General features: G+C 40.5%; 1 protein-coding gene across 2 annotated transcripts in view; it reads right to left on the minus strand.

Annotated features, from left to right (window-relative positions):
• LOC115221367 (FACT complex subunit SPT16) overlaps positions 1 to 20,041 on the minus strand; it is an 88,448-nt gene that overhangs the window by 27,441 nt on the left and 40,966 nt on the right. For both annotated transcript variants that reach the window (XM_036510708.1, XM_029791540.2), the window contains exons 15-23: positions 17,915 to 17,985; positions 16,674 to 16,801; positions 14,313 to 14,448; positions 11,464 to 11,590; positions 9,569 to 9,687; positions 8,381 to 8,506; positions 3,888 to 4,076; positions 2,963 to 3,132; positions 1,977 to 2,106 (exon numbers count right to left, since the gene is read on the minus strand). In XM_036510708.1, the coding sequence (XP_036366601.1) occupies positions 1,977 to 2,106; positions 2,963 to 3,132; positions 3,888 to 4,076; positions 8,381 to 8,506; positions 9,569 to 9,687; positions 11,464 to 11,590; positions 14,313 to 14,448; positions 16,674 to 16,801; positions 17,915 to 17,985 (1,196 nt within the window). The remainder of the gene's footprint in view (positions 1 to 1,976; positions 2,107 to 2,962; positions 3,133 to 3,887; positions 4,077 to 8,380; positions 8,507 to 9,568; positions 9,688 to 11,463; positions 11,591 to 14,312; positions 14,449 to 16,673; positions 16,802 to 17,914; positions 17,986 to 20,041) is intronic.

Here is a 20,041-nt window from a genome sequence, read left to right on the forward strand (position 1 = left end):
CTGACCTCGCCTGTGCTTGTACCACATTAAAAGCAGTAAGTCCACTTGGTGGAGGTTGAGTTGTGTTGTGTAGGAAGGGCATCCAGCTGAAAAGCCTTGCCAAAACTGACCTTGCCTGTTTTGCTTGTACCACATTAAAAGCCCTAAGTCCACTTGGCAGAGCAGTTGGTGTTAGGAAGGGCATCCAGCTGTAAAAGCCTTGCCAAAACTGACCTCGCCTGTGCTTGTACCACATTAAAAGCAGTAAGTCCACTCAGCTGAGCAGTTGGTGTTAGGAAGGGCATCCAGCTGTAAAAGCCTTGCCAAAACCGACCTTGCCTGTGCTTGTACCACATTAAAAGCAGTAAGTCCACTCAGCTGAGCAGTTGGTGTTAGGAAGGGCATCCAGCTGTAAAAGCCTTGCCAAAACTGACCTCGCCTGTGCATGTACCACATTAAAAGCCCTAAGTCCACTTGGCAGAGCAGTTGGTGTTAGGAAGGGCATCCAGCTGTAAAAGCCTTGCCAAAACTGACCTCGCCTGTGCTTGTACCACATTAAAAGCCCTAAGTCCACTTGGCAGAGCAGTTGGTGTTAGGAAGGGCATCCAGCTGTAAAAATTCCTGCCGAAACAGTTGCAGAAGTCTGGTGCAGGTTTCTGCCTAGCCAAACCATCCCTCCCATGTCAGCATGGAAGGCAAATGTTAAACGATGATGATTAATCCCTGCTGTTCAGAAGTGAGTATGATTATGGCTGGAATACTTGACCAAAAGGGCTCCTGACCAAGAGCTGCTTCTATGCAAGGCTTCAATACTTCTCCACAATGGTAATACAAATATTTAAGTTAATTTACCACAGTCATTACTGATTTAATGACTCCCACAATAAAGCAGTACTGTTACTTACTGAAGTCAGTATATATATATATATATATATATATATATATATGTAATAACGGTTAAAATTAATTAATTAATAATTAATAATTTTACCAAGTAGTTCGATATGTTAAAAGAACCATTATTGGTAAACTTATACAAAAATTCTATAATTGTGAGTATAATTATAATTAGAGTTCAGCAAAAATTTGCTTCACCACAAAACTTGCTGTCTGGGAGATTTTCTTATGGCAATGAAATAGTTAGTTTTAACTGCTATTTCTAAATTTCGGTATGTGGTGAAGCAAATTTTTTCTGAACCCTAATTATAATTATACTCGAAATTATAGAATTTATATATATATATATATATATATATATATATATCACTTCTATTTCTTATGTTTCACAAAAACATAATTTGGCCCACAAATCAAACAAGCTTTTCTTTATGAAAGAAATCAATGTTGTTACACATTGCTTTATACATAACTAGCAGTATCGCCCGGCGTTGCTCGGGTTTGTAAGGGAAATAACTCTATAAGCAGTTTTAGAGAGTTACTTCCCTTATATAATAGCAAAAATGCACTAAAAATGGAAATAAATGATGGTAAATTATTTTTAAAATCGTAGACTCATCGTAGACGCACGCTAATACCCAGAAGGGCTTGTGGGTAAACTGCACGGCAAAATGGGGGAGTAGTTGGGAATCTAAATCGTAGGAGACAGACACCACACAACTTCAGTTTTATATATATATATAGATATTTGTCGACATTTTCTTCACTTATCCCATCTGCAGATGTTAAATCGTTATTATTATTATTATTATTATTATTATTATTATTGTGGCAAACTGACAAAATCATTAGCACTCTGGGTGAAAAGCTTAGTGACATTTCATCCGTCTCTATGTTCTGAGTTCAAATTTCGCCAGAGTCAATAACATAAGTACCAACTGAATATAGGGGTCAATGTAATTGATTAGTCTCTTCCCCTAAAATTTCAAGCCTCATGCCTTTAGTAGAAAGGATTATTATTATTATTATTTGCCGATCTCTTGTAGCCAACACAGGAAATCCCCAAGGGCCCATTGTTGAAAAAAAAAAAAAAAGCTTACTTCACTCTCAGGGTCCAGGAAACTCCAGCCCCCATTGTCAAAGAAGCCCTCAGGATCATCAGTAATTGTTTTCATGATTTTAGTCCAGTTCAAACTCTGAATACCTTCAGTGTATCGAATATCACAGGAACTGAAATGGAGAGAGAGAGAGAGAGAGAGAAAACAGCATAAGTTACATGAAAATCCAAATCGCAAATGTCTTATCGGATTAGTTTAACCCTTGAGGATTTTAACAGAAACATCAATCAGATTGTTCAATACCCAATCAATACCACCATACATCAATTATGCAAAATAACTAAAACAAGTCAGAAATATTAAATTTCTAAATTTCGGAAGCACTCCGTCGGTTACGACGATGAGGGTTCTGGTTGAATCAACGGAACAGCCTGCTCGTGAAATTAGCGTGTAAGTGGCTGAGCACTCCACAGACACGTGTACCCTTAACGTAGTTCTCAGGGATATTCAGCGTGACACAGAGAGTGACAAGGCCGGCCCTTTGAAATACAGGTACAACAGAAACAGGAAGTAAGAGTGAGAGAAAATTGTGGTGAAAGAGTACAGCAAGGATCACCACCATCCCTGCCGGAGCCTCGTGGAGCTTTTAGGTGTTTTCGCTCAATAAACACTCACAACGCCCGGTCTGGGAATCGAAACCGCGATCCTACGACTGCGAGTCCGCTGCCCTGACCACTAGGCCATTGCGCTTCCACAAATTTCTAAATATCTCATAGAGATATGTACGGTGGTGGGGCGATATAATAGTTATATACTGTCAATTTAACGTGACAGTAGGGGGTTACACCACCGCTGTTTAGCCCTAGGAAGCCTCAAAGGACACAGTAAATGTGTCGAAGCCGACAGGAAGCTTTCGATGCTTCCTAGGGCTAAACAGCGGTGGTGTAATCCCCTACTGTCACGTTAAATTGACAGTATACAACTATTATAACTAAAACAAGGAAGCCGAAATAATCTGTGAGACTTACTTTAGCCATTCTTTGACATGATCCAGCATGTTCATTGGGACAGCATTGACCATGGCCACTTTATGACTGTAGTCTTTAAAAACAAATACCATATCGAAATTCTTCAAATGGAATTGTACACGTTCAAAATGAACAAGTTCTACTTCATCAAGAGACACCACAAATGGAGGCTGAAAAAAAAAAGAGGGAGGAAGAAAGGAAAAAAATTGAAGATTAACAGATCTGTTTTGTAAACATACCATGCAACCACTAAGCCATGTGGCCTTGTGGAGGCTCTTGGTTCGGTGGTTAAGGTGTTGCATTCATGATCGGAATAGGCGCAGGAGTGGCTGTGTGGTAAGTAGCTTGCTTACCAACCACATGGTTCCGGGTTCAGTCCCACTGCGTGGCACTTTGGGCAAGTGTCTTCTACTATAGCCTCGGGCCGACCAAAACTTTGTGAGTGGATTTGGTAAATGGAAACTCAAAGAAGCCCATCGTGTGTGTGGTTGGCATTAGGAAGAGCATCCAGCCGTAGAAACATTGCAAGATCAGACTGGGCCTGGTGCAGACTTCTGGCTTCCCAGACCCCAGTTGAACCATCCAACCCATGCCAGCATCGAAAGCGGACGCTAAACGATGATGATGATGATGATATATATATGTGTGTGTGAGTGTGTGTGTGTGTGTGTGTGTGTGTGTGTGTGTGTGGTTTTATGTTTGTGCTTGTCCCCCCAACATCGCTTGACAACCGATGCTGGTGTGTTTACGTCCCCGTAACTTAGCAGTTCGGCAAAAGAGACCGATAGAATAAGTACTGGGCTTACAAAGAATAAGTCCCGGGGTCGATTCGCTCGACTAAAAGGCGGTGCCCCAGCATGGCCACAGTCAAATGACTGGAACAAAAACAAGTAAAAGAGAAAAGAGAAGAGAAAAAAAAACTTACCCAGTCAGTGAGGTTCACTAAACAGCCACTGGTTGGCTGCAGAAGTACAGTACTTCTAAATGGTGCCCCGTGAAAGCCAAGCTCTCTAAAAGGAGTGTCAAATTCAACTTCTTGTTTTGTGATGCTTTCGACTTTTTCACAGAATGTTTTAAATGCAGATTTTAGTTTATTTCGAAGTTCTCGTTCAGCCTGTCAATACAAAAACAAACGAAAAGCAACATTTCAATAAGTTACCGAGTCAACAGCAGAGATAATTAGAGGATATTTAATTGCCACTTACAAAAATCATAAAGAAAGGATTTCCTGCTTTAACCCTTTAGTACTTAAACCAGTCATATCCAGCCCAAATATTCTACCCGTTTTATGTTCAGATTGGCGAGATCTAGCCTTTCACCCTTGGATTGGCCAGATGTCATTCTAAAAATATACAATCGCATCATCAAAATCTCAAAACTATGAGATAATACAGGATTACTTCAAAACAATGTGATTAAACAAGTATTGCATTTGACAGACTAATCTATCTACTGAAGGGTTTAATGTAAGTTTAAAGAAGTATGAGATATGACCAGTTAACTCAATTCAAAATGTAGAGTATTTTATGGAAGGTATGATATTATCCATATATTTTGAAGTATTTTTTTTTTATTGCCCACAGGGGGCTAAATATAAAAGGGACCAATAAGGACAGATAAATGGATTAAGTCGATTACATCGACCCCAGTGCATAACTGGAAATTTATTTAATCGACCCCGAAAAGGATGAAAGGCAAAGTCAACCTCGGCGGAATTTGAACTCAGAACGTAGTGGCTGACAAAATACCTATTTCTTTACTACTCACAAGGGGCTAAAAACAGAGAGGACAAACGGACCCCAGTGTGTAACTGGTACTTATCTAATTGACCCCGAAAGGATGAAAGGCAAAGTCAATCTCGGCAGAATTTGAACTCAGAACGCAGCAACTGACAAAATACCGCTATGCGTTTCGTCCGGTGTGCTAACGGTTCTGCCAGCTCACCGCCTTTCATTTTGAAGTATATTTATTAGCTTGTGGGCAACTTTTGGCAATTCAAATATTCTTATGGCCAATCAAGCCCAAATGTGACCATTTTACGAAAGATATTGTATCCTGCATGTATTTTGTAGAATATTTATTAGCCGCCTACCAAAACAGAATTGAGATCCTAAACCAAGGTACCAAGGTGTCATGTAAAAAGTAATGGTGTGGGTACTGGTGCCAGTGTCACTTAAAACGCATGGGTGATGGTGACACATAAAAAGCACCCAATACACATTGTGGAGTGGTTGACATTACAAAGGATATCCAGCTGTAGAAACTGAACCAAAACGGCCTATGGAACCCGGAGCAGCCTCTGGCCATACCAGTTCCTATCAAGCTGTCCAACCCATGCCAGCAAGGAAAACAGACATTAAATGATGATGATGATGATTATTATTATTATTATTATTATGGCCAATGTGAGGTATGTCCAAACCTAAATGTAGTATACTGATGTTGAATATTTAGTTTGCCAAATACTTAAAAGGGGGTACAATTTTGGAATATTTAGACGAAGAAACACAATGAGCCCTCTTTGGAATATATTACAACAGATTGATGGAGGCTGTATTACACCTGTAATATTTTCTCATAAAAGTGTGTGAGTATTTAATGCAATAATGGTTGCTGTTTAGCTCCAGGTTGCATAACTATGATGCTATTAGTACATATTACAATATTTATATTCGACTGATATTTGTCCTCATCTTGTTTGTTGTTAACACTTGTTAACATTTTGGCTGATATACCCTCCAGCCTTCACCAGGTGTCTTAGGAAAATTTCAAACCTGGGTTCTCATTCCTAAGGTATTTTTCTATGTTATTGTTGTTATCCAGTATTTAGATATACAAATGAAATATTAACGCCTAACTTTTTAACTGTGAAATTAAATTCCATGGTTATCCCAGCTAAACATCTAACGCAAAATAGAACTGGTACTTCCTGCAATAAACTGGCCGTAGTATCACAATGAGAAACAGTTTTGAACATAACCTTCCCCAACAAAAGAATAGATTGATATATATATATATAAACTGCAGAAATTTTGAGTGGATATATCTGATTTCTGCAGTAAAAGGGTTAAAAGTATGCATAAAACATGCCAGAAACGAATAAATATGGTGGGTGGATGGCAGAATCAGTAGAGCACTGCCAGTCCAGGTTGGCTGTGAACATCCCAAACTCAATAACAGAATTAGAAAACAAAACGTCTACTATAAATTTTCCAATGTTATTCCCAATTAATTACTTCCTAATCATCGTCTAATGTCTGTTTTCCATGCTAGCATGGGTTGGACGGTTTGACAGGGGTCTGGGAAGCCAGGAGGCTGCACCAGGCTCCAGTCTGATCTGGCAGTGTTTCTACAGCTGGATGCCCTTCCTGATGCCAACCACTCCATGAATGTAGTGGGTGCTTTTTACGTTCCACTGGCACAGGGGTCAGAGGAGGCTGGTGATGGCCACGATTGGTTGGTGCTTTTTACATGACACCAGCACAGGTATCACACTACAGGCGGTGAGCTGGCAGAATCGTTAGCACGCCGGGCAAAATGTTTAGCGGTATTTCGCCCATCGCTACTATCCTTGAGGATAGTAAAGAAATAGGTATCACAACTACAATTTCCATTTGATTTTAATGTTGATGTACTTGATTCAATAGGTCTCCTCAAGCACAGCAGGTCGCCCTACAATCCAAAGTACTTTGAATGGGCTGGGGCTGGTTATATGAAGCTAGCCCCAGCCCATTCAAAGTACCCTGGATCGTAGGACAACCTGTTGTGCTTACCTTGGATCGTAGGACGACCTGCTGTATTCACTACATCCCTAGCAATATATTCCATTGATTCCCTTTAAATATCCCTCAGGTTTCACTATTTTTCTGTTGCTATACTAACCACATTTATTTGTTGTAAGTTGTACCCTTAATTTAGTATTAAGTTTCCGTACAAAATTTTTTGCCGTCCATAGTTTTAGCCTTGCCCCATATTTAAGTCCCATCACAGAGCTTTTTCAGTTAACACCAAGTATAAAATGGTACAACTTATCACCACCATCATTCAATATCCGCTTTCCATGTTGGCATGAGTTGGACAGTTTGACAGAAGCTGGCTAGCCAGAAGGCTGTACCATGCTTCACTGTCTGTTTACAGTTGGATGCCCTTCCTAACACCAACTGCTCCACAGAGAGGACAGAGTGCTTCTTACATAGCACCAACCCAGGTACGGTCAATTTTGGCAAGTTCTTTTTTCAGTTCTATATTTAAGAGATGAGGAATTATGTACATTATTTACGTTATTTATATTTGACGGATATTTGTCCTCATCTTGTTTCTTGTTAACGCGTTTCAGCTGATATACCCTCCAGCCTTCATCAGGTTTCTTGGGGGGAAATTTCAAACCTGGATTCTCATTCCTAAGGTATTTTTCAATGTTATTATTACTATTAATATCATTATTATTATTATTATTATTATTATTAAGGTCACTGTCTGGAATCAAAATCAGAATATTGAGGTTAAGAGCACAGGCTACTAACCCCAAGATTCCGAGTTTGATTGCAAGCAGTGACCTGAAAGATGATAATAATAACAGAAAAATACCTTGGGAATGAGAACCCAGGTTCGAAATTTCCCCAAGACACCTGATGAAGGCTGTATCAGCCGAAACATTGTGTTAACAACAAACAAGATGAGGACAAATATCCGTCAAATGTAAATAATGTAAATAAAGCTCTGTTTTTGTTTTACAGTTGGACGCCCTTGCAAACACCAACCATTTTACAGTGTGGACTGGATGCTTTTTACAAGGGACCAGCAGAGCCACCAACACAAGTAAATTCAGTAAATGTAAGTTAACAAATTAGCCCCAATAAAATGAAAAGAAACTGAAGTGGCAGAAATGTTGTCATGTGTTTCCTGATAGTTCAAACCTTTTGATACCAACCCACCCGAAACCACCTCTGGCTCTGTAGTACGTTTTGTTTTCAAAAGTTCTGAATTAAAATCTTCCACCAAACCTTAGTCACAATTTATGATCCTAACACTAGCTTAAGTTATTTTACTAAATTTCTTGTTATATTTAAAATTAATTGAAAGAAAAACAGAGCATCTCAACAGAAATATGGTAAGAAAAGGGTTAAAATATATAATAGAGAAACAATTCTTAACCCCTTTGGTACCAACCTGGCTGAAACCAGCTCTGGTTCTGTAGTACAAATGTCTCCGTTTTCAAAAGTTCTGAATTAAAATCTTCCACCAAACCTTAGTCACAATTTATGTTCCTAACACTAGCTTAATGATAACTTAAGTTATTTTACTAAATTCTTTGTAATATTTAGAATTAATTGAAAGAAACACAATGTGTCTTAACAGAAATATGGTAGCAAAAGGGTTAAACAATGTGAGTCAGATGGGATTGAAACGTAAACCTACCTGTTCAGCTCGTAAGTCGTCTCGATCATGCATGTGTTGATGTTTACCTAAATCTGTAGTGATCTCACCAACTTCTGTGTAGAACTGCACATCTATGTGTTTCTTCTTGCCAAATAGAATGGCATGCTGCGAAAGAGAAGATTAAATTGAAATTTTGGCACAAATTTAAATAGGCAAGACAAAACAAAACATTAACTAATGAAAAGCAACAAGCAGAAGTCTTATCACACAAACTGGAGTCAGTATAGAGAAAATATATTATGGTCTGAAATGCATTAACATACAGGCCTGTGAAGTCACGTAGCCTAGTGGTTAAGGTATTACACTCAAGATCACAAGGATATCATCATCGTTTAACGTCCGCTTTCCATGCTAGCATGGGTTGGACGATTTGACTGAGGACTGGCAAAGCAGATGGCTACACCAGGCTCTAATCTGATCTAGCAGAGTTTCTACAGCTGGATGCCCTTCCTAATGCCAACCACTCCGAGGGTGTAGTGGGTGCTTTTACATGCCACTCAGATGGTACTGGCAACGGCCACGCTCAAATGGTGTTATTTACGTACCACCTGCACAGGAACCAGTCCAGCGACACTGGCAAGGACCTCGCTCGAATGTCTTTTCACGTGCCAGTAAGGCAGCACTGGTAACAATCACGCTCAAATGGTGCTTTTTACGAGCCACCAGCTCATCATAGGTTTAAATTCCTAGACTGGACGGAGCATTGTGTTCCTGAAGAAGACACTTCGTTTCCCATTGCTCTGCGGGCAGAAGCCTGCCAAATTCATTGGCCCATTGGCAGAAAAGCTTTACTGTGTATCTTGCAGCTCTCTACATCCTGAGTTCAATTCCCACCTGCCTGAAGAAGGCAAAAGGAAACCACTCCAGTATTCATCTCAAGTCTGGTTATGGTAGCTGAAGTTCCGGTACTCTATTGAACAGTGGCAGGGGAGGGTATGGACAATTCTAGGTTGTAGAGAGAGTACTGGAGAAGGTACACATGCAGAGGACTTGTCCAAGAGCAGAACACTGCTAGACTTAAACATGAAATCCATCCCTTGGGACATCTTCACTATAATCCTAAAAACAACAAATATGATGGACACTAACATAAAAATGAAGGGGAAAGCAACAAAAAGCATTTTCAGGGGACATATCAGTTAATAAATATGGAAGTGGTGGACTTACCTTTAAGTGAAAGTGTAACAAAATGATCATTTCACCATCGCAGGGTTGAAAGAATGCATGTTTTATGTTATTGTAGAGAATATCAACTTTATCACCACGTATTGAAGTGAAACGGAATCCTAGAAAAAAAGAAGAAAATATCATACATCATCATCACCATTATCTTATTCTTTGAAAGCCTAGTACTTATTCTATCATTCTCTTTTGCCGAACCGCTAAGTTACAGGGACGTAAACACACCAGCATCAGTTATCAAGCGATGTTGGGGGCACAAACACAGACACACAACATACATACATACATACATATATATATATATATATATATATATATATATAATTAATTAATAAGGGTGAGAGAATTAGATACTAATTTAATAGTATATCTATTCAACACCAAGTGGCCCAGTGCTCCGAGAAACCTGGATTATTATAATATTTGTAATATATTATAATATTTTATACAAAATAAATATAAGAGAGTGGTCACTATATGGCTCACTCTAGCACTAGTTAATCCAAAAGGTTTCAACCACAAAAATACATGTTTCCCATGAAGTCAGTACGATTGTTAGCTCACACGAACAGGCAAATAAAAAATAACAAAAATACAGATTATTTTGGGACAATTGTTTCGCTATTAATGAATTAAATGTAATTTTACTTACAAAAAAATCCACTTGTAGCTCCTCAGCCAAAACTATCTGGATGAAATCCACTCAATCACTGCATCAGGCCCAGTCTGATCTGGCAGTGTTTCTACGGCTGGATGCCCTTCCTAACGCCAACCACTCCATGAGTGTAGTGGGTGCTTTTTACGTGCCACCCGCACAGGCGCCAGACAGAGCTGGCAAACGGCCATGGATGGATGGTGCTTTTTACGTGCCACCGGCACGGGAGCCACGCGAGGCTGGCAACGGCCACGAACGGATGGTGCTTTTCACGTGCCACTGGCACGGGGCCAGGCACGGCTATACATATATATATGTATATATATATATATATATACATACATACGACAGGCTTCTTTCAGTTTCCGTCTACCAAATCCACTCACAAGGCTCTGGTCGGCCCGAGAAGACACTTGCCCAAGGTTCCACGCAGTGGGACTGAACCCGAAACCATGTGGTTGGTAAGCAAGCTACTTACCACAAGGCCAATCCTATGCCCATGCCTCTGATCATAGGCCTACTCAATTATGATGGGGCACTTACAAACAAGTTTCAACATGTCAAAGTTTGATTATTTCACCTGGGTCATGTAGCAAAGACAAACACCTCTTTTCTCAGAACCAACAAATAAAGACCTAACTTCAACATCTTGAAAACAGATTATCCAGTCAAACAATACTCTGTTTTACTCTTTTACTTTGTTTCAGTCATTTGACTGCGGCCATGCTGGAGCACCGCCTTTAGTCGAGCAACTCGACCCCGGGACTTATTCTTTGTAAGCCCAGTACTTATTCTATCGGTCTCATTTTGCCGAACCGCTAAGTGACGGGGACGTAAACACACCAGCAGGCTTCTTTCAGTTTCCGTCTACCAAATCCACTCACAAGGCTTTGATCGGCCCGGAGCTATAGCAGAAGACACTTGCCCAAGATGCTACGCAGTGGGACTGAACCCGGAACCATGTGGTTGGTTAGCAAGCTACTTACCACACAGCCACTCCTGCGCCTTATTTATTTATTTACATTGCTTTGAATTAGTCATACATCATCTCATAGCTTCAAGATTTTGAGGATTGCTTATTTTTAAGAATGACATTGAAGGACAGGTGTGAGAGGCCTGATCTGGCAACTTTGAACATAAAACAGGTAGAATATTTTGGCCCAGATATGGCCAGCTTCAATGCTGAAAGGTTAAAATTATGAAAACCAGAAAGAGGAAAACAAACCGTTTGTGTGGGCTTCGAGCGTTCCTGAAATTCTTTTTGAAACTATGTTTGGTCGTATATATAGATCTTTAAATTTAGGATTTCCTCTGTTAGGAGCCACTACTAGTACATCTTGTTTAACAATTCCCTGGAAATGAACAGAAGAGTGTAATTAGGAAGGACAACATTTATATATACTCTTTTACTTGTTTCAGTCATATGACTGTGGCCATGCTGGAGTAAATCAACCACAGGACTTATTCTTTGCAAGCCTAGTACTTATTCTATCGGTCTCTTTTGCCGAACCACTAAATTATGGGGAATTAAACACACAAAGCGATGTTGGGGGGGAGAAACACAGACACACAAACATACACACACACACACACACATATATATATGTGTGTATATATATATATATATATATATATATATATACGACGGGCTTCTTTCAGTTTTCGTCTACCAAATCCACTCACAAGGGTTTGGTCGGCCCGAGGCTATAGTAGAAAACACTTGCCCAAGGTGCCACGCAGTGGGACTGAACCCGAAACTATGTGGTTCGTAAGCAAGCTACTTATCACACAGCCACTCCTATGCCTGTTATATATGTTAAAAATATAAGTGATTTTAAATACAAACTGGTGGCATTTTGTCAGTTACGATGACAAGGGTTGCAGTTAATCCAATCAATGGAACAGCCTGCTTGTAAATTAACATGCATGTGGCTGAGTACTCCACAGACACATGTACCCTTAACGTAGTTCTCAGGGAGATTCAGCGTGACACAGAGTGTGACATGGGTGGCCCTTTGAAATACAGGTACTACTTATATTTGCCAGCTGAGTGAACTGGAGCAACATGAAAAATAAAATGTCTTGCTCAAGGACACAGCGTATAGCTGGGAATTGAACTCACAACCTTATGATTGTGAGCTGAATACCCTAACCACCAAACCAAACCATGCGCCTTCATTTAACATGCAAGCAGCTGAGCATTCCACAGACATGCGTACCCTTCGTGTAGTTCTCAGGGAGATTCAGCATGACACAGAACGTGATAAGGGTGGCCCTTTAAAACACAGGTACTACTCATATTTGCCAGGTGAGTGGACTGGAGCAACGTGAAATAAAGTGTTTTTGCTTAAGGCCATGCTGGAGCACCGCCTTTACTTAAGCAAATCAACCACAGGACTTATTCTTTGCAAGCCTAGTACTTATTCTATTGGTCTCTTTTGCCGAACCACTAAATTATGGGGACTAAAACACACCAAGCGATGTTGGGGGGGGGGACAAACACAGACACACAAACACTGGGAATCGAACTCACAACTTTACAATCAGGAACCAGATACCCTAACAAGCCACATGCATGGCTATGTGGTTGAGAAGCTTGTTTCCCACCACATGGTCCTGGGTTCAATCCCACCCACTACTTTAGTTTTCTACTATAGCCGCATGCCAACAGAAGCCTTGTAAATAGATTTCATGGGTGTACATATGTTTGTGTGTACCCAAGTCTAGTCCTTTAGCATTCAGAGTAGCACTATGACCTGGCAACGCTGGGTCATAGTGCTAGTGCATGCATATACAGCTGCATGCTTGTGCACATACATGCGAGTACTGTCCAAATCTCTGACCAATCACATACAGCTAGCTGGCATTCAATTGGCGTATCAAGTTTCGGGCATTTTGATTGGGTTTTGGATAGAAAATTCACAAAAAAGTAATTTCTATTGATTTTTTAATGGCTTTGCGGAGTGACTGGGGAAATGTAAAGATGTGCACGACCACCCTTGGGCGGTTTTGAATGACCATAGAAAGTGCGAGCCCTCTAACTGAAAAATTGTGGATTTGTATAAAGGACACACACACAGACAGACATTTTGCCGTTTATATATATAGAGAGATTATTCCATCAAATGCAAATGCTTATTTAGTCAAATTGGTTTGAACTGATCAAGCATTATCTCACAGCTTTGAGATTTCAATGGTGTGATTGGCTTTTTTTTTAAAATGACATTGTAGGACAGAGGTGAGTGGTTGGATCTGGTTAGTTTGAACGACACCTCGAACGCACATTGCGGCCCCGGGATCCTATCGTCCCGGGGACCCATCCGGTCGAGAGGCGGTCACGACACGAAAATGCCGTCTGCCGCGGCCGTTGGCTGCAGGGTGGATATGGCTGGTTTAAATGCCAAAATGCTAGACATCAGGTGCTTGCATTAACATCATCATCATCATCATCATACAAGCAATGTTATTTGTTTCCATATTTTCATGAAAAACATGTCTGGTTGCGTAAAAATATCATTCTTGCTTTGTAACAGATAAAAAGCACCCACTGCACTCTCTAGGAAGGGCATCCAGCTGTAGAAACTCTGCCAGGTCAAGATTGGAGCCTGGTGCAGCCATCTGTTTCACCAGCCCTCAGTCAAAATCGTCCAACCCATGCTAGCATGGAAGGCGGACGTTAAACGACGATGATGATGATAGTTGATGACAGGAAGGGCATCAGGCCATAGAAAAGTCTGCCTCAACAAATTCTATTTAACCCATGCAAACAAAGTGGACATGATATGATATGTACGTAAATACACACTAACACAAATAAAATGCACAAATCTTGTCAATACAGAAGACCAAAAACCAACTAAGGGAGACAATCAAATAGAAACAGGTCAAAGCATACGAAGGGAGACAATCAAATAGGATACTGTCAAATAGAGGCAACTAACATCCAGAGATCAGACATGCTAAGATTTGCTTCGTAGTTTCATACACGTAATGTCTATATTGCAATCTCTTCTGAGATTGCTTAGCAGCGAATAACATGGGAAAGCAGTGATATAGAAAGAAAAGACCACTCACCTCTTTTTCACGTTCTTCCGCCTCTCTGGTTTTAAATTTTTTTTGAACTTCTTTGATCAACCTGAAGGCTGTATTTAAATTTGATGATGGAGGTAAGATTTCTCCTGGTTCTTTTGTGTTGGAACTTCGGTATGTTCTACGATGGAAAATAAATTAATATCAATTACCATAATTTAACACCAAAACAAGTTTACATACAATGGGTTATAAGGCCCAGGGGTCACAAGCTGTATAAGTAAATTTCTGCGTAGCACCTTGGGCAAGTGTCTTATACTACAGCCTCGGGCCGACCAAAGCCTTGTGAGTGGATTTGGTAGACGGAAACTGAAAGAAGCCCATCGTGTATATATATATATATATATATGTGTGTGTGTGTGTGTATGTGTGTATGTATATATATATATATATATATATATAATGTGTGTGTGTGTTTGTCCCCCCCATCATTGCTTGACAACTGATGCTGGTGTGTTTACGTCCCCGTAACTTAGCGGTTCGGCAAAAGAGACCGATAAAATAAGTACTAGGGTTACAAAAGAAAAAGTCCTGAGGTCGATTTGCTCAACTGAAAGCGGTGCTCCAGCATGGCCTCAGTCAAATGACTGAAACAAATAAAAGACAAACCGATTTATATATGCGGAGACAGTTAATTTTTCATAAGCAAAAGCTATTGTACTTCAAGTGATTCCACTATATGCTGCCCCGTAGGCCGAGAGGAGGGGTGTATGAAGGTATGTGCTTTTTCTAGTGGTTAGTGTTGCACTCGTGATAGCAAGATCATGGTTTCAATTCCTGGACCAGGCAGTGTGTTGTGTTTTTTGCACAAAACACTTCATTTCATGTTACTTGCTTAGCAATTCGGCAAAGTGACTGACCGTGTAAGTACCAGACTTGAATACAAAAAAGTACCGTGTTCGATTTGTCCGACTAAATGCTTTATGACGATGCTCCATCATGGCCAGTCTCTTAAACAACAGGACAGACTTCCCCACTCCCTTATATTATAAGCACAACTATAACCATCATGGCTATTATTTGTTTTATGTACCCCCAAATCAAGTACCTAACATAGCCAAAACCCTATTTTCTCGTACATGTATTAACCCTCTAGCATTTTAACTGACTATATCTGGCCAAAGTGAAGGCACATGGCTCAGTGGTTAGAGCAATGGGCTCACAACCAAGAGGTAGTGAGTTCAATTCACAGATCAGTCTATGTGTTGTCTTCTTGAGCAAGACACTTTATTTCATGTTGCTCCAGCTCAGTCACCCGTAGAAAAGAATTGTGACGTCACTGGTGCCAAGCTGTATTGGCCCTTGCCTTCCCTTTGGATAACATTGGTGGCGTGGAGAGGGGAGGCTGGTATGAATGGGTGACTGCTGGTCTTCCATAACAAAAAAAAAAAACCAGCCTTGCCCAGACTTGTGTCTCGGTGGGGAACTTCCTACAAGCAAGCCCCCAGTCATTCCTGATCAAAGGGGAGCCCTTTAACCCTTTAGTATTTAAACCGGCCATATCCGGCCAAAAGTATTCTGCCTGTTTTATGTTCAAACTGGCCAGATCTGGTCTCTCACACCAACCCTACAATATCATCTTGAAAATGAACACCTACCTCATCAAAATCTCATAGCACCAAGATAATGCATGATTAGTTCAAAACAATGTGGATGAAAAGGCATTAATTTTGGCAGAATAATGCGAACACTAAAGGGTTAAATCCAGCCAAAATATTCTATTCGCTTATATCCAACCTGGCCAGATCCAGCTTCTTACACCTACCCTAAAATGTCATTCTAAAAATAAAACATTACATCACTGGAATGTCAAAGCCGCAAAATAACACAAAATAATTGCAAATGATGTAAATAAATAAGCCCTAACATCTAAGACTAATTTGAATACTAAGGGGTTAAACAGCATTTTGCAAAAAGGGGGTTAAACAGCATTTCGCAAAAAGGGGGTTAAACACCATTTCGCAAAATGGGGGCTAAACACCATTTCGCAAAAAGGGGGTTAAACACCATTTCGGAAAAAGGGGGTTAAACACCATTTCGCAAAAAGGGGGTAAAACAGCATTTCACAAAAAGGGGGTAAAACATTTCGCAAAAAGGGGGTAAAACATCATTTCGCAAAAAGGGGGTAAAACATCATTTCGCAAAAAGGGGGTTAAACACCATTTCGCAAAAAGGGGGTTAAACACCATTTCGCAAAAAGTGGGTTAAACACCATTTCGCAAAAAGGGGGTTAAACACCATTTCGCAAAAAGGGGGTTAAACAGCATTTCACAGTAAATAACAATTCTTACTTCAACATTTAAATAAAAGGAAGATTAATGTTTAAAAGCAATTTGGCATACTTACATTTCTTTGAGGAAAGTGGCTTCTGGGTTGGGGAAAACATTACCGTCATTTCTGCCAAGGGCTGATCCCGGATGAAAGAAATTGATACGGAGATATGTGTAATCTCCTTCAATGGACTGGCTGATATTCTGAAAGACAATGGATATTTGAAGGGAATTAATTTTTACATAAATGGCAATAGACCAAGCATTAATATAAAGGGGAAAGGGGAAAGTCAATTACATCAACCCCAGTACTTAACTGGTGCTTAATTTATCGACCCCAAAAGGAGGAAAAACAAGGTCGACCTTGGTAGAATTTGATGTCAGAACGTAGCAGCAGATGAAATACCGCTAAGCGTTTCGCCCTGCGTGCTAATGATTCTGCCAGCTCACTGCCTTTTCTATATATTTTTTTCTACTCTAGGCACAAGACCTGCAATTTTTGAGGAGGGGGGTCAGTCAATTAAATCAACCCCTGTACGCAACTGGTACTTAATTTATCAACTCTGAAAGAATGAAACGCAAAGTTGACCTCGGTGGAATTTGAACTCAGAACATAGCGACAGATGAAATACCGCAAAGCATTTCGCCTGGTGTGCTAACGTTTCTGCTAACTCACCACCTTAATACATCCAGGTAATAATCCCACAACAACAATTCTGTAGCTACCTCTAACCCAATCTCCAACCATATGTCACATTCCTTTCACACTCAAGCCAATACTTACATACCAAACTACAACCAACCCCCTTTTTCTGTTCCTCTATCCCTATTCTCTCTCTCTCAAATTCACCTTGTAGCCTGAGGGTATGCCCTCACCTTCTCTCTATCTCCTTATCCAGCTGAGGAAGCTATATATTCAACTCTTCAGCAAGACACCTATCCCTGTCTCTCTAACATATTTTCATATCCTTCAAATTATACCCCACTTAACTGTCTTAAGAGTACTTGGTGACCTCGCCCATGCTGTGTCCACAGAAAATAAAACACGTGGTACACTCTGCAAAGTGGTTGGCATTTGGAAGGGCATACAGCTGTAGAAACTATATTCATGCCCAGGAAACCAGTCCTGTGCTCTGGAGTTCAGTGCCTCCCCCTGGCACATGAATTCCTGTTGACCCGTCCAACCCATGCCAGCATGGGAAAAAATATTAAATGATGATGTTGATAGAGAGGAAACATGGCATAACTCATAAATAATTAAATAATGTTGTTCTTAGTCAACGGATGACCATGCCAAGGAAACAAACTGTTACTCACCTTGATGGTGGATATGTGGAAAGGTGTTGGAATCCCAAATATGGGCAGGATAACAGTTTCGTATTTTTTATCTGGAACGAGAACCACAGCAAAATAAGGGATTAATTGGACAGGAATCCAGGAATTAATCATTTAACGGCAAAATTAAATTTCATGCTTATTCCAGTAATGACATAAAATACCTACCAAAAACAAAGAAAAAATAAAATAAAATAAAGTCCTGCTGCTTCAGTTGTCTTGATGAGTATCACCATGAAATGGGCTGAAACAAGTCATCCCTCAATAAAAATAAGAGGAGAGATAAAACTGCTTTCTGCAGTTAGGGGTAATGAAATTTTGAGCAGATATATTTGATTTCCACATCCTAGTTTTGCAGGCTTGTGGATGTTACCAGAACCACGTAATGTGCTGGTGCCACATAAAAGTGCCTGTGCCAGCACCACATAAAAGCACCTGTGCCAGCGCCACATAAAGTGCCTGTGCCGCATAAAAGCACCTGTGCCGATACCACATAAAAGCGCCTGTGCCGGCGTCACATAAAAGCGCCTGTGCTGATGCCAGATAAAAGCGTCTGTGCCGGCGTCACATAAAAGCGCCTGTGCCAGCGTCACATAAAAGCGCATGTGCTGGTGCCAAATAAAAGGGCCTGTGCCAGCGCCACATAAAGCGCCTGTGCCGGTGTCACATAAAAGCGCCTGTGCTGATGCCAGATAAAAGCGTCTGTGCCGGCGTCACATAAAAGCGCCTGTGCTGGTGCCACATAAAAGTGCCTGTGCCAGCACCACATAAAAGCACCTGTGCCAGCACCACATAAAAGCACCTGTGCCAGCGCCACATAAAGCGCCTGTGCCGGTGTCACATAAAAGCACCTGTGCCGATACCACATAAAAGCGCCTGTGCCGGCGTCACATAAAAGCGCCTGTGCTGATGCCAGATAAAAGCGTCTGTGCCGGCGTCACATTAAAGCGCCTGTGCCAGCGTCACATAAAAGCGCATGTGCTGGTGCCAAATAAAAGGGCCTGTGCCGGTGCCACATAAAAGCACCTGTGCCAGTACAATGTGAAAGCACCTGTGTTGGTGCCATGTAAAAGTGCCTGTGCCGTGCAAAAAGTGCTTTGCCAGTGTCGCATATAAGGACCTCTGCTAGTGCCACATAAAACACCTGTGTCACTGTCACATAAAAGTGCCTGTGCTGGTGTCACTTAAAAGCCCCTATGCCAGTTCCACCTAAAAACACCCATACCACTTCCGCATAAAAGCACCTGTGCTGGTGCCACGTAAAAGCACCCAGGACACTCTGTAAAGTGGTTGGTATTAGGAAAGACATCCCGCCATAGAAACCATGCCAAAACAGACAATTGGAGCCCAGTCAGCTCTCCAAGCCTGCCAACTCCTGTCAAACCATCCAACATATGCCAGCATGGAGAACAGGCAGTAACCCTTTCGTTACTGTATTTCTGTTGAGATGCTCTGTGTTTCTTTCAATTGATTTTAAATATAACAAAGAATTTAGTAAAATAACTTAGTTATCATTCAGCCAGTGTTAGGAGCATAAATTGTGACTACGGTTTGGTGGAAGATTTTAATTCAAAACTTGTGTAAACAAGACATTTGTACTACAGAACCAGAAATGGTTTTAGCCAGGTTGGTATTGAAAGAGTTAAAAATTGTTTCTCTATTATATATTTTAACCCTTTTGTTACCGTATTTCTGTTGAGATGCTCTGTTTCTTAGAAAAATAACTTAGTTATCCTTAAGCTAGTGTTAGGAACATAAATTGTGACTAAGGTTTGGTGGAAGATTTTAATTAAAACCTTAAGAAAACAAGAACATTTGTACAACAGAGCCGGAACCGGTTTCAGCCAGGTTGGTAACGAAAGGGTTAAAAGATGATGATGATGATGATGATGATAAATTGAAATTGTGATAACACACAAAACCGAAGCAAAAGAGAGGAGCATGAGACAAGGGAATGCCAGAAATAACAAAAAAGAAATAAGAGAAAAGAGTAAAAGAAAAAAATGATTTGCTTTTAGAAATATAAAGATGTCTGGTCATGGGTAAATGTTATGTCTTACAGGGAGGGCATCAAGCTGTAGAAATATCCAGTACAACAAATTCCGCCTG

This window comes from Octopus sinensis, linkage group LG18, assembly GCF_006345805.1.
Source record: "Octopus sinensis linkage group LG18, ASM634580v1, whole genome shotgun sequence".
Lineage (NCBI taxonomy): Eukaryota > Metazoa > Mollusca > Cephalopoda > Octopoda > Octopodidae > Octopus > Octopus sinensis.